Raw genomic sequence first — 14,475 nt, 5'->3', positions numbered from 1 at the left:
GCCCCCCGCGAGTGCTTCTGTGTATCACTCGCCGTGGCCGGGTGTGTGAACGCGCGTGGGCTAGCGCTGCAGGCTCCGGGGGAGGCAAGGGACCGCGGGCGGGAGGGGGTCCCGGGGGCGCGCGGAGCGCGGCGGCCGCGCGATCTGGGGGAGGCGCGGCGGCGGCCACGGCGGCAGCGGCGCATGCGGATCTGGCCGAGCCGCGGGGCCGGCGGGGCCGAGCCGAGCCGGGCCGGGCCGGGGCGCGGACGCCGACAGGGAGGGCGGCTGGGCGCGGCAAGCGGCGGGGACGGCGGCCCCGGCGGCCGCGGGCCCAGGTGAGCAGCGTTAGGGCGGACAGCCCTTCCCCCTAAGTGTCTCCCCAGCTGCCCCAGCATCCCTCCACGGCGCGTTGTGGGCATGGTCTGAGTCCCCGGGGTCTCACCGGCTGCGGGGGGGAGCCGAGGGTCGAAGGCAGAACAAGCCCCCCTCCCCCAACCCAGTCCGACCTCCACGCAATGCGTGGATCTTGCTCCCAGGCCTTGCCTTTCCAGGTCCTCTTCCTTGGGAACGGTGACTGGATCTCAGGGAGAGAGGCGTAGCCTGCAAAGGGTTAAAGCATCGGATCTGTACCCTAGCCCGGGCCCGAGCCAGCCCTTGCTGGGGCCGCAGGACACCCCTCCCCGCCCCCCTTGCCCCCCCCCCCCCCCCCGCAGCTTTCTCCCTTCCTGCTCCAATCCATGCACAACGGCCAGGGGTGGCCTCGGGCCTGACAGAGCACTCACAAACTGCTAAGCGCCTCTCCAAGCCCAAGTATCCGCCATCGGGGAAACAGTTGCTGTCACCATTTAAGAGAAGAGAAACTGAGGTTCAGAGAGGCCAACTTAAAGATACTGGGTTAAAGACAGAGCAGGACTTGAACTCATTTCTCTCTGACTCTTTAACAGGCACTTTGATCTGCTAAGATATATGACCAGAGGATGAATAATAGTAACAAGGAAGGCATATTGAGGGCTTGTGATGTACCCAATAGCTCTTTACCTGTAATATTAACTCATATAGTCATTTTGTTCTCAAACACCCCAAGAGCATGGGTACTATTATCACCCCCATTTTTCAGAAGACTTAACTGAAGCCCAGAGAGGGGAAATGACTTGACCAAGGTCACACAGCTGGTAGGTAGCCAACTTTACATGGGAGAAGGAAAAAATAAGAATGGATTTTGATGTGTCCACCAAAAGGGACAGTCTCCATCCCACTGACCAAGACCCAGAACCCTACTCTGCTAGAATCTAGTGAGTTAGCAACTGTCTGGGTCTTTTGAGAAGGGGGACCTTGATCTCCTCCCAGTTCTCTGTTTTCTTAATCTGAGGATCGGCCTGGGGTTACCGATTAGAGACATATCTGAGTCACCCATCCCCTTAAATGTCATATTTACAATCTAGGGGTCTAGAGCATAGTTCTGGACTCAGATGATATTTTGCCCTGCTATGCCACAGTAACACTGCATAACCACCCCCAAACTAGTGTCTGAAACACTAAGCATTTTTTTAACCCCTGAGTCTGAGGTTAGCGATGTAGGCTGAACTCAGTTAGCCAGTTCTTTTGGTCTCAGCTGGGCTCACTCACATGTCTGGGGTGGGGGGTGGCTCTTGGCTGATCTTGCTGGCTTTGGCTGGAACAATTAGGGCCTTGGACCTGCTTTAGTCCAGGGCATGTTTTTCTAATGGCCACAGTGGAGCCCAAGCAGGAACACACAAGATCACTTGAGTCTGAGGCTCAGAACTGACACCCCATTACTTCCACCTAATTCTAATGGCCAAAGCAAGTCACATCGCCAAGTCCAGAGTCAAGGGGTGGGGTATGGTCCCTCCCCTCTACCTCCCAACCCTCCATCTCTGCCTTCCCACGAAAGGGGGACACTGAGGAAGTAGGTTCGAAATGCAATCAGTCTAACAGTGCCTGTAGTTGAATCCTGGATTCCCTGCTTACTGGCTTTGTAGCCTTGGGCAAATGAAAGCTCTTGTGTGCTTCAGTTTACTCCTCTGTAAAATGGGTCTAATACTAGCCTATCTTTTCTTTTCTTTTTTTTTCATGGGCAGGCACCAGGAATCAAACGGGTCTCCAATGGCAGGCAAGAAATCTGCCACTGAACCAGCATCACACAGCCTATAGCCTATCTTTAAGGAATTAAATTTGTGGGAATTAAATGAGATAAGGCATTTAGAGTACTAATGTAAGTGCTCAATAAATAGTAATTATTTTTTAATTGCTGCACTATAGAGTTCTCTTGATAACAAATATTGTCCTAATAGTAACAGTGACAGTTTACCCAGCCCTCAGTGTGGGCCCGGAGCTAAGGTGGGTGCTTTACCATAGCCCTGTGAACTGTTCAGCGGGACCATCATTATCCTTATTAGATCTACTTTAAAGACAAGGAAACTGAGTTCCAGAGAAGGAACGGGACTTGTTCAAGGCCACTCACAGGCAGTCGCGGTTAGAAGCGGGGCCTCCGCGCTCAGAACCGGTTTCCAGCCCTAACCTGCCCGTCCCCACTCCAGGCCTCGGCTTCCCCGATGGCTCAGGTCCCGGGGGAAGTGGACAACATGGAGGGCCTGCCCGCCCCTAACAATAACAACCCGGCGGCGCGCTGGGAGAGTCCGGATCGCGGCTGGGAGCGGGAGCCGCCGGCCGCCGCCACCGCAGCCGCCTCCCTCTTTGAGTGTTCCCGGATCAAGGCCCTGGCAGGTACGGGGTGGGTGGGGGTGGGGCTGGCAGGTACTGGGGGGTCGTGAGGGGTGGAAAGGAGGCGGAGGGGGGTCCTGCTGAGATGGTGTCTGTGCGCCTCGGTGCCTAAGAAGCTTGGGGACCTGGAGTGTGGGGATGGAGCTACACAGGGAGAACTCCCGTCTGTAGCCCCGCACTGTCCCATAGAAAGTTTCGCAGTGACAGCGATGTTCTCCACCTGAGATGGGCGATATGATGAGCCCTTGAAATGTGGGCCTCAGTGCACATATGGGACTGGATTTTTCATTTTGTCTCATTTTAATTAATGTAAATAGCCACATGTGGCTTGTGATTGCTTTAGGGTGTGGTCCAGCCTTAGAACCTTAGAAATGTAGGAACCCCGAAATGTGGGACCTTAAAGCATCCTCCCTTAGAATCCCAGACCTTCAGAAATACAGAATTGTTGAATCTTAGGATCTTTTCTTTTTCCAGATCATGTAAGGCATTTAATTGTTATCTTTTTAAAAAGATTGTTGTAAACTATATAGAACATGAAATTTCCCATCAGCCACCCCCACCCCGAGCACATCCATGGTGTTGTTCTACTGTCTCCTCCATCCATTGCCAGAACTTTCCATCATCCCAAACTGAAACCTGGTACCCATTATGCATTAACTCCCCATCCCCCCACCTGCTCCTAGCACCTGTACTCTGCTTTCTGTCTCTATGAATTTGCATATTCTGGTTATTTTATATAACCAGAATAGTAGTAGTCAGGCAATAACTGTCCTTTTGTGTCGGGCTTATTTGGATCTGAGTGTGATGATCTGAAATTATCATACTCAGAAGTAATTTGAACTCTAGACTTATTGAAATGGAAACCCTTGGAAACTCAGAACTTTTGTAATCACAGCCCTTGGAAATGTTCATCATTAGCTCCTGGAATCTTTGCTCCTCATTAACCTAAACTCTAATATACATAGAACCTTAGAACTTCATAATGATAAATTTTAGTATCTCAGGTTAGAAAACTAGATCCAGAGAATTTGGATAGAGGGTAATCGGCTTTTCCTGGTTTGCCTGGGACTCTCCAGGTTTTAACACTGAAACCCTCAATCTTGGGTAAGTAGGACAGTCAGACACCCTACTTTGATGTCTTAGAACAATATAAGCAAAGGCCAGAGAACATTCAAGTTACAGAATCTTAAAACTTTAGACCTTTACAACTGTAGACCCTGAGTCTTAGGACTTTATATTCATAGGGCTTTAGAACCTCAGAAATGGTTAATCACCAGCATTAACATTTTATGAACAAATACTCTGTGAACCTTAGGCTCTCAAAGACTTATAACTTAATAATCAGAGCTCTTTAAAACATTAGCCCCTTAGCGCCTTTGACCCCAGGAACCTTAAACCAGTATGAACATGGAGCGTTATAATCATAAAACATAGATTGCCATATTCACAATATCTTAAAACCCTGAAGTCAGAATTAGTTTCCTCGGATTCTCAGAACTTTCTAGTGACTCTAGTAACTTTGATACTAAGATTCCTGGAAATTTGCTATTATAAGATGCAGACTAGGGGTATAAAACTCAGATACCTACAGGGCAACTGCTGTCATAAATGACGGGTGAACTAGGGGATGAGGCCCTGTCACTAGCCCCAGCCATGGGGGAGTCTGGCCCAAAGTTATTAGTTCTGGTTTTTATCTGAAACTTCCCATTAAAAAAAATCCTTATGTGCCACTAAGAATGAACCAGATCCAGGTCACGAGTTGCTAGTTTCCTCTGAGCTTGAAACCTAGACTCATAGAAATCTATATTCATGAAACTTAGAATTGTACTCTTAGGCTCTTAGAACCTTCAAAAATTGGGAATGTATCAACTTAGAATTCTAGAATTTATGATTTCATCCATAAAATATTGATTAAGTGTTGGCTTTGTGTCTGGCCCATGCTGGGCAATGGAAGGGAAACAGTGGTGACTGAGATAACCCCAACCCTACCCCCGTAGGGTTCCTGTGCCAGTGGGAGAGAGATTTGGCTGAACAGTGATGACACACAGTGATCAGGGCAGCACAGGCAGAGGGGTCAAGGGTGGGATCAGGAGCTGTGGGAGCCCAGAGGAGGTCCTGATCCAGCCTGAGGAGTTAGGGAGGGCTTCCTGGAGGAGGAGATGCCTGAACTGAGGCGTAAACTCTAAAGGTAGAGAGTGGAAGACTATTCCAGAACAGTATGGACAAAAACCTCCAGACGTTGGGAGTGGCTAGAGTGAGTACAGCAGGAAGTAAATGATGGTGTGGGAGGAGCCAGTGGGAGCCAGCTGTTAGATGGAGGGCACTAGGGAGCTACTGAATGATCCAGAGCTGAGCTGGGATGTGATAATAAGGGAATTTAGGACTTTTCAAATCTTAGAACAACTGATTCAGAGAACATCAGCACTGGATGTTTTAGAGAGCAGAAAGTAGGGGCCTCTTTTAAGGAAATCATAACATAGACTTTCTGTGTCTACTTAATTGTAATTATGATTTCTATAAATGCACACAAATATACAACTCTGTTGAAATCTCTTATGAGTACAATTCTCATTCAGCTCTACATTAAAACACATTTGCAGAGGAGCTCCAGATCCAAACCACACACCCAGGAATATGCAGGTAACAGCAACTTCATGATGGGATTGTACTGCCGAAATTAACTGGCTACACAAAATACCAGTGTGATGCAGCTCACTATTGTGCATCTTCTTCTGCATCCCTCGGCACACTTCTCTCTTCAAACTAACACAACACCTTTGATCAGCGTCATCTATAACTTTCTCTTTTTTTTGTATACTGTATGGCAGGGTCACATTTCATTATTTTCTAAGTGCATATCCCATCATTGCAGCACTATTTGTTGAGTGTCTGTTTGTTGGAGGAAGTGCATGGAGCAGGAATCGAACCCAGGTCTCCTGCATGGCAGGTGAGACTTCTACCATTGAGCTACCATTACACCTACTTTCCACAACATTTTATAAACCTGTTTAGACCCTGTGTTCATGGAGCTCAGTTAATCACTCTCCTCTGTTTGTAGCTTACCATCATTACTGATCTATGCGAGGCACCTCTTCCCTCTAGTTGCTTATTCTTTTATCTCCATATTTCACACCCATTCTTTCTTTGCTGTAGGCAACCATTCTCATAGGTTTAATGCGAATATTTTTCTTCACATGTGGGTTGACTTTGCAAAATGTGTGTTGCTAATTAGTATGCAGATATTTTAATCTTTATTGAAGTATTAAACACATATAGAGAAGCAGATGAACTATCAGCATCTAGCATTTCTACAAATAAGCAGTCTTTTAACCAGTACCCAGATCAAGAAACAGAATATGCCACCCCAGAGAAGCTCCCCATCCTCCTGTTTCACTGTCACTACACCCCAAGTAAGCGTAAACACTCCCCTAATTTCTAACAGCATAGATTAGGCTTGAACTTCATGTAAACGGGAGCATGCAACATATACTCTTTTGCATCTAGCTTCAATCCCTTTACATTATGTTTGTGAAACTCGTCCACATCTTCTTGTAGCTGTAAATCATCCCTTCTCACTGCTGTATAGTATTCCCCAGCGTGACGTGACCACAGTTTGTCCATCTGTTGATTTATTGGTGAGCATCTGGGTTGCTTTCATTTTGGGTCTTTTATGAATGTTTAGTGGGATAGATGTAGATCCAATTTAAGTTTAAGTTAAGTAGAAACTGCACATTTGTACCATTTTGCATCCTCACCGGCACTGCATGAATGTTTCCATTGCAACACCCTCGTCAGCTCTGGATGTGGTCGGTCTTTTTAATTTTCACCTTGCAGGTGGATGTGCTTTCTATTGTGTTTTTTTTTGGGGGGGAGGTGGGACTGGTGAATAGATGGGGATTTGAACCCCAGTCTTCCATTCGCTGGGCAAACATTCTATCACTGAGCTGCCTGTGCACCCTCCATTGTGGTTTGACATGTATTTCCCTTAAGACTAAAGACAACGAATGAGCTGAAGCACCTTTTCATATGTTTATCAGGCATTTGAATATGCTCTTGTGAGGTACCCATTCAAGCCTTTTGCCCATTTTTCTATTAATTTGTCTGCCTTGTTCTGATGATCTTGCAGGAGTTTTTATATATTCTGGGTACGTTCTGGTATATTCTTTGTCCGATATATGTGTCAGGAATATTTTCTCACATTCAGTGGCTTGTCTTTTCACTCTCTTAATGGTGCCTTCTTATGATGAGAGCATCTTAGTTTTAATATAGTCAATTTAAAAATTGTTTCCTATGTGGCTAACATTTTTTGTGTCTTATTTACAAAATCTCTGCCTACTCCAAAGTCGTGGAGATATTCTTCAGTGTTTTCTTATGAAAATCTTATTTGTATTCCTTTCACATTTAGATTTACAAACTAAATAATATTTATTTTGGGGTCTGTATATTGTGATATAGAGGTTTAAGTTCAATTTTTTCCCTGTATGGATATTCAGTCAAACTAGCTCCATTTATTGAAAAAAATGTCCTTTCCATCCTGAACTTTGAAGTCTTTTTTGTCATTAATCAGAGAACTATGTACGGTTTTATACATTCAGATATTGTTCATTGATGCAAGTTTTATCATATTCTAGATTGCGTTTTTTCCTGCTATCTTTTCATTCAGAGCTGTGCCTTGAGACTCATCCATGTGGCTGGATATGTGTCTAATCTGTCGCTTCCAGCTCCTACATGAAGTTCATGATGTTTACTCACCGTATATTTTTTAAAATAATTTTTATTTTTAGAGCATTTTTAATAGAAAAATTGCTCAGAAAATACAGAGACTCCCCCATACACTGCCCCCATCAACACACACATATGCATGTGTAGTTTATCCTATTGTTATTCTTTCAGTGTGATATATTTGTTACCCTTGATGAACAATATTGATATATTATTGGTAACTGAAGTTCATAGTTTACATTAGGGCTTACTCCTTGTATGTACAGTTCTATGGATTTGACAACCATGCTGGTATCGTACAGAATAATTTCCCTGCCTTAAAAATGCCCTGTGCGCCTCCTGTTTCTTTAGCCCTTCCCTTACATCACCCCCCAATCCCTGGCGCAACCACTGATCCTTTTACCATCTTCATAGTTTAGCCATTTCCACGCTGCCATTTAGTTGGAATCAAACAGTACATAGCCTTTTAAGACTGGCTTCTTTTCCCCAGCAATATGTGTTTGAGGTCCCTCATGTTATTTTGTGCCTTTTTTTTTTTTTTAACTCTGTAGCTTGACAGCTCATTCCTTTTTATCGTGATTGATAGTCCATTGTATGGATGTCCCAAAGTGTGTTTATCCATTCACCTATTGAGGAATGTCTTGTTTGCTTCCAATTTTTTGGTAATTGGAAATAAAACCACTGTAAACATTTGCATGCAGGATTTAGTGTGGACATAAGTTTTCAACTTTGTAACGTAAATGCCTAGTAATGCAGTTTCTTTTTGGGAAGTCTGTATGGAGCTTAGTAAAAAACCACTGGGCTGTCTACCACAGTGCCTGTCCCAGTTTTCATTCCCACTAGGAATGAGAAGGAGTTCCTGTGGCCCCAAATCCTTGCCAGCGTGGGTGTTTGCCCACTGTTTCAGTTTGCTAAAGCTGCTAGAATGCAATATACCAGAAATGGATTGGCTTTTTCAAAGGGAATTTATTAAATTACAAGTTACAATTCTAAGGCCGTGAAAATGGCCAAATTAAGGCATCAACAAGAGTTTCCCTTCACCCAAGAAAAGCTGGTTGCATTTGGGATTTCTCTGTCACATGGGGAGGCTCATCTGCTGTCCTTCTCTCCTGGCTTCTGGTTTCAAACGGTTCTCTCAGCTGCTGGCGTCTCCCAGAGCATTTCCTTCTGCATCTTCAAACGTCTGTCTTGGTTTCATCTCTCTGCTCTTTTTGGCTCTGGGCTCTCTCTCTCTCCATGAGCTCTTTTAAGGACTCCAGTTAACTAATTAAGACTCACCTTGAATGGGCGGGGTCACATCTCCATGGAAAAACCTAATCCAAAGGTCCCATCTGAACAGTAGGTCTGGCCCCACAAGACTGAATTAGGATTAAAAGAACATGGCTTTTCTGGGGTATATAACAGTTTTAAACCAGCATTCTCACCCTATTTGATCCTTGCCCTTTCTAGTGGTAGACACCGGGGTGCCTCCAACTCTCCCACATCCCCAACAAATAACACTGCCTTGAACATCTCCCTGCTCGGCTCCTTATGAACCAGTGTGAAAAAAGTTCTTAGGACGTATAGGTGGGCAGAATTGCTGGGTCATAGGACATGCACTAATTTAATCTGATTTAGGAATGTCATATTGCTCCCACCAGCAGGCTTGATGGATAGGTTATCCTCTCCAGCTTCCTAACTTTTCCCAGACTAACAGAAAACAATATGATTTCCATGTTGTTTTTATTCTTTCCTCCTTAGAGGGTAATGGATAGAGGGGTAGTTATTCCTCAGTTCTGTGATAGTCTCAATTTATTAAATATATGAATAAAGTAAAGTCTTATTCTAAGGACACGCAATTCACTTGTGACTACCACAGTGGAGATAAATATATGAATGACAAAATGATTCAATGTGAGTCCAGTGGAAATGGTAAGACAATTGTCATTTGGCCAAGAATCCTGACCACCAAAAAGTATCTGCCTGCTAGGGTCCTGGCTGGAAGCAGATGGTCCCTCTCAAAGGGATAACTGCAGAGAGTTTAATGAAGGGACTCCTAGGGTTAAGAGAGCCTTTGGGGATGGGAGGAGGGCAGGGAGGGCTCCCAACAGGAGCTGGGGCTATAGACAGAGGAGTCAGACACTTCCAGGCGCTAGTTTGGCAGGGAGGGAGCAGGAAGAAATAAATTCCTTAATTCCTTGCCCCCCCCCCCCCGTCCCCTGCCCCACCAATCTCCTGCTGACCAAATCCTGCCAGAAAGCAGGGGAGCCCATTGTCACAGTCCCACGGGCCAGCCTCCCTGGGCCCTGAGCAGGTGCAGGAGAGTGAGGGTGACATTGGAGGAGCAAAAGGAAGACACTGCCCAGTAACCGAGCACACTCACCAACACAGTAAGCATTCAGTGTCATCTTAGGTCAGAAGTGACGCTCCGAGACACATTTGGTTTTACCCCTACCCCCATCCCGCACTTTATAAAAATGTAAATCTGTTGCCAACATTTAAAAATAGGGAGATTATGTCGTAAAAAAAAAAATCCAACTTTTTGGCTGCTCATGAAATATCATATGAGATGGCGACATTGGGCTTGCATTCCTGCAAGGCTCCAGTTGCAGGGGCTGCGTGGCTGCTGCGAGGCCCTGCTTCTCTCGGTTTACATGCTCTGCCAGGTCCCTGTGGCCATGCTAATTCTTGCCTGCCCCATGCTATCAAGACTGTAATCACAAGTATTGAAATCTCTTGGCACATTCCTTTATGAAGTTGCCATCCAGATGGTCCAGGACATGTTTCTGTTGATTTTCTCTTAATATCATCAAAATGAAATGACAATATAAAGACTATTCTTATGGATCCCTCTTGCCCAGCATGACTTCTCAGACTCCCAGGGTCCCCCAGAACCCATGAAGAACCCAGAACTTGGTCTAGTCCAAGACCATGATTTTACAAATGAGAAAATAGAGGCTCAGAGAGGGGAGAGGACCTTGTGAAGTCCCCCAGCTGGTCATCAGTAGAGGTGGGACTGAATCCATTTGTCCTCACTCTCCAGACAGTGCTCTAACAACACTCTGGGAATGCACTAAGGTCCCACTTTGGCTTCAGTATTAGCCGAAAGCTGCCATTTGGCATGGACATCAACTATTAGAAGGCAGAATAACCAAATCAACACCTTCTCTGTTATCCCTTTCTTATGAATGTAGTCCGCAGCCTATCCAATCCACTCAAAAGCGATGTTTAAACAAGCAAGATATTTTATTTGGATTTAGGTTAGAAGTATTATAGGTAAACATTCAAGTTGCAACTTGAAGTAAAAAAAATATATAGGTCAATCAGTTGACCTCACAATTGTATTTTTGACTGCAAGAGAAAAATGCTGTAATATTTAATAATGTTATAAAAGGTGTAAATTTTATGAAAAAATTATCAAGAGGTTATGAAATAAAGAGATTTCAGAAGGTTAAAAAGGGAAATAGACTAACAACACAAATCTTTGTCCCTGCACAAATAGGAAACTGTAAAAAAATGACTATATAATTATTCGATAATAAGATTCTAACAATAACTGTGAGGTTAAACTGCAGTGTAACAAACAGACCCAGCAATTCAGTGACTTGGGAGATGGAAGCTTAGTTTTCCTTCCTGTTTGGTCCTGATGAGCTGTCTGGTTGGCAGGGAGGCTCAGCTCTAAGCAGTTGTCGCAGGTCCCTAGGTGCTTCCATCTTGTGCTCTGCAGACCTGGCATTCCAGCTTGTGAGGGTGGGGGGAATTCTAAAAAATTATAAGTTCTCAGGAAGTTGCAGAGGTAGTACAGACACAATGCAACAATAAAAGACATCCAATTAAAAAGTGGGTAAAGGATAAGAATAGATATTTCTCCAAGGAAGGCATACAAAGGGCCAATAAGCACATGAAGAGATGCTCAATATCATTAGTCATTAGGGAAATGCAAATCAGAACCAGAATGAGCCACCATTTCACTTGCACTAGGATAGCTGGAATCAGAACAACAGACAGTAACATGTTGGTGAGGATGTATAGAAATCAGAAACTTGGGCCACGGTGGCTCAGCAGGCAAGAATGCTTGCCTGCCATGCCAGAGGACCCGGGTTCGATTCCCGGTGCCTGCCCATGTAAAAAAAAAAAAAGAAATCAGAAACTTCATACACTGCTGGTGGGAATGTAAAATGGTAAGGCTTATGGAAAACAGCCTGGCAGTTGCACAAAAAGTTAAACATAGAGTTTTCATATGACCCACCAATTCCATTCCTAGATAAATACCCATGAGAACTGAAGATATAAATCCTCATAAAACCTTGCACATGAGTGTTCATAGCATCATTATTTATAAAAGTCAAGCACTGGAAACAATCAAATGTCCATCAAATGATGAATGGGTAAACAAAATGTGGTATACCCATACAATAGGATTTTTTAAACTTTTTTTATTGTATAGTATAACATACACAAAGCAAAGAAATAAAAAAGCAATAGTTTTCAAAGCACTCTTCAAAAAGTGGTTACAGGACAGATCCCGGAAGTTTGTCATGGGCTACCGTGTGGTCCGCTTATATTTTTCCTTCGAGCTGCTCCAGAATATAGGAAGCTAGAGGGTTTAAATACTTTTGTATCATCACAACCGATTTTTTTTTTTTTGTGAAAATAACATATATACAAAAAAAGCTATAAATTTCAAAGCGCAGCACCACAATTAATTGTAGTATGTATTTCAGACTTTGACATGGGTTACAATTTCACAATTTTACGTCTTTACTTTTAGCTGCTCTAAAAAACTGGAAACTAAAACAGATATCAATTTAAAGATTCAGTATTCCTATTCATTTGTTAAGTCCTATCTTCTATGTATAATTTCACCATCGACTTTGATCTTTCCATACCTCTCATTGGGGTTGTTTGGGCTATGGCAGTTCTAATTTTTTTTTTTTTTTTTTTTGCATGGGTAGGCACTAGGAATCGAATCCGGGGCACCGGCATGGCAGGCAAGAACTCTGCCTGCTGAGCCACCGTGGCCTGCCATAAATTTTTTATATTGGAAGGGTCTGTCACTAATATGGGGAAGAGAGATGGAATTATCTGATGTTCTGGAGAGGCTGGGCTAGGTTACAGGACTTATCTAGACGAGGGACCCATCTGGAGGTTGTAGGTTTCTGGCAGGTTACTCTAGTGCCTGGATCCCTTGTGGAATCTTATAAATTGCCCTAAACATTCTTTAGGATTCGCTGGAATGGTCCTGGTTGGGGGTTGGCAGGTTATGATAGGTAGCAAGGTCTACCTGAAGCTTGCGTAAGAGCAACCTCCAGAGTAGCCTCTCAACTCTTTTTGAACTCTCTCTGCCACTGATACTTTATTAATTACGCTTCTTTTCCCCTTTTTGGTCAGGATGGAATTGTTGATCCCATAGTGCCAGGTCTGGATTCAACCCTGGGAAACCTTTCCCTCATCACCAGGGAGACTTTCACCCCTGGATGTTATGTCCCACGTAGGGGGAAGGGCAATGATTTCACTTGCAGAGTTGGGATTAGAGAGACTGAGGCCACATCTGAGCAACAACAGAGGTCCTCCAGAAGTAACTCTTAGGCATGCCTATACGTAGTCTAAACTTCTGTGCTACCTACAAAAGCTTCACAAGAGTAAGCCTCATGATCGAGGGCATAGCCTATTGATTTGGTTGTCCCTAAAGTTTGACACAGTAGCAGGGGATTCCCTGATGGTAAGGTTTAATAGTTTCATAATCTTTCTCCCCTCCCTCAGGGGATTTTCATGCAATGGAATATTATTTGGCCATAAAAAGGAATGAAGTACTGTTACGTGCTACAACAAAGAGGAATCTTGGAAACCTTTTGCTAAGTGAAATAAGCCAGACATGAAAGGAAAAATATTGTCTGATTCCATTTATATAAAATTCCAGAATAGGCAAACCCATGGAGACAAAAAGTCAATTAGAGGTTGAGAGGCACTGGGGGAGGAAGTGATTGTTGGGAAGGGGGAGTGACTGTTGCTGAGTATGGAGTTTGCTTTGTGCAGTGATGAAAATGTTCTAGAATTAGAGAGTAGTGATTGTTACACTATCCAACCATGGACGTGTAAACTTTTTTTTAATTTTTAAATTTTTTTAAAATACCAAAAAAAACAAACGCAAACATTCATAACTTTTGATCATTCCATTCTTCATATATAATCAGTAATTCGCAATATCATCACGTAGTTACATATTCATCATCATGATCATTTCTTGGGACATTTGCATCTATTCAGAAAAAGAAATAAAAAGACAACAGAAAAAAATTCAAACATACCATACCCCCACCCCTCCCCGTCACCGATCACCAGCACTTCACTCTAAGTTTATTTTAACATTTGTTCCCCCTATTATTCATCTTTATTCCATACGTTTTACTCGTCTGTTGATAAGGTTGATAAAAGGAGCATCAGACACAAGTTTTCACAATCACAGTCACACTGTGAAAGCTATATCATTATACAATCATCTTCAAGAAACATGGCTACTGGAACACAGCTCCACATTTTCAGGCAGTTCCCTCCATCAAGGAAGTGTACACTTTAAAAGGGTGAGTTTTATGGTGTGTGAGTTGAATCTCAATTAAGCTGTTATTTAAAAGACATTATAGCACTGAAAGGTGCAGAAGCCCTCACTTCACTTTAAGCACATGAAGCAAAAGCTAACCTGCACCCCTACCCCACTGGTGAGAACTGAACCCCCAGAGAGGTGGGGAATGCCTTGGGTAGCCCACAGCCCTGGGCCCACCTGTGGAGCTTTGGCTCTGAAGAAGAGATGGGGAGAAATGGTTCTTGCCCTCAGGGAGGACTCGGTCCTCTAGCTATTCCTTCCTCTTCCTCACGACCACAGCCTGTCAGCCTCCTCTGACAATAACTCTCTGATATGCTCCCTCCTTCCAGCTTCTGCCCTGGTCTGGTCTCATCCCCAGTCTCCTCCCTGGGCTCCCACTAGCCGTTTTGATCACCCGTTCACACAGCAGCCAAAGAGATACTCCTGAAACACTGCTCTTGTCCCGTCCC

The 14,475-nt window shown here is 44.2% G+C and overlaps 1 protein-coding gene across 1 annotated transcript in view; it reads left to right on the top strand.

Moving 5' to 3' along the window:
* The first annotated feature begins 286 nt into the window (after positions 1 to 286).
* The window catches only part of SPTBN4 (spectrin beta, non-erythrocytic 4), a 71,914-nt gene continuing 57,725 nt past the window's right edge, over positions 287 to 14,475 (top strand). The window contains exons 1-3 of the mRNA XM_077131814.1: positions 287 to 317; positions 1,100 to 1,154; positions 2,541 to 2,727. Of these exons, the coding sequence (XP_076987929.1) occupies positions 2,556 to 2,727 (172 nt within the window). The 5' untranslated portion in view covers positions 287 to 317; positions 1,100 to 1,154; positions 2,541 to 2,555. The remainder of the gene's footprint in view (positions 318 to 1,099; positions 1,155 to 2,540; positions 2,728 to 14,475) is intronic.

The sequence above is a fragment of the Tamandua tetradactyla genome, chromosome 16 (genome assembly GCF_023851605.1).
Source record: "Tamandua tetradactyla isolate mTamTet1 chromosome 16, mTamTet1.pri, whole genome shotgun sequence".
Classification (NCBI taxonomy): domain Eukaryota; kingdom Metazoa; phylum Chordata; class Mammalia; order Pilosa; family Myrmecophagidae; genus Tamandua; species Tamandua tetradactyla.
The sequence above is the reverse complement of the archived record's forward strand: the minus strand, read 5'-3'. Positions and strand labels throughout refer to the sequence as shown.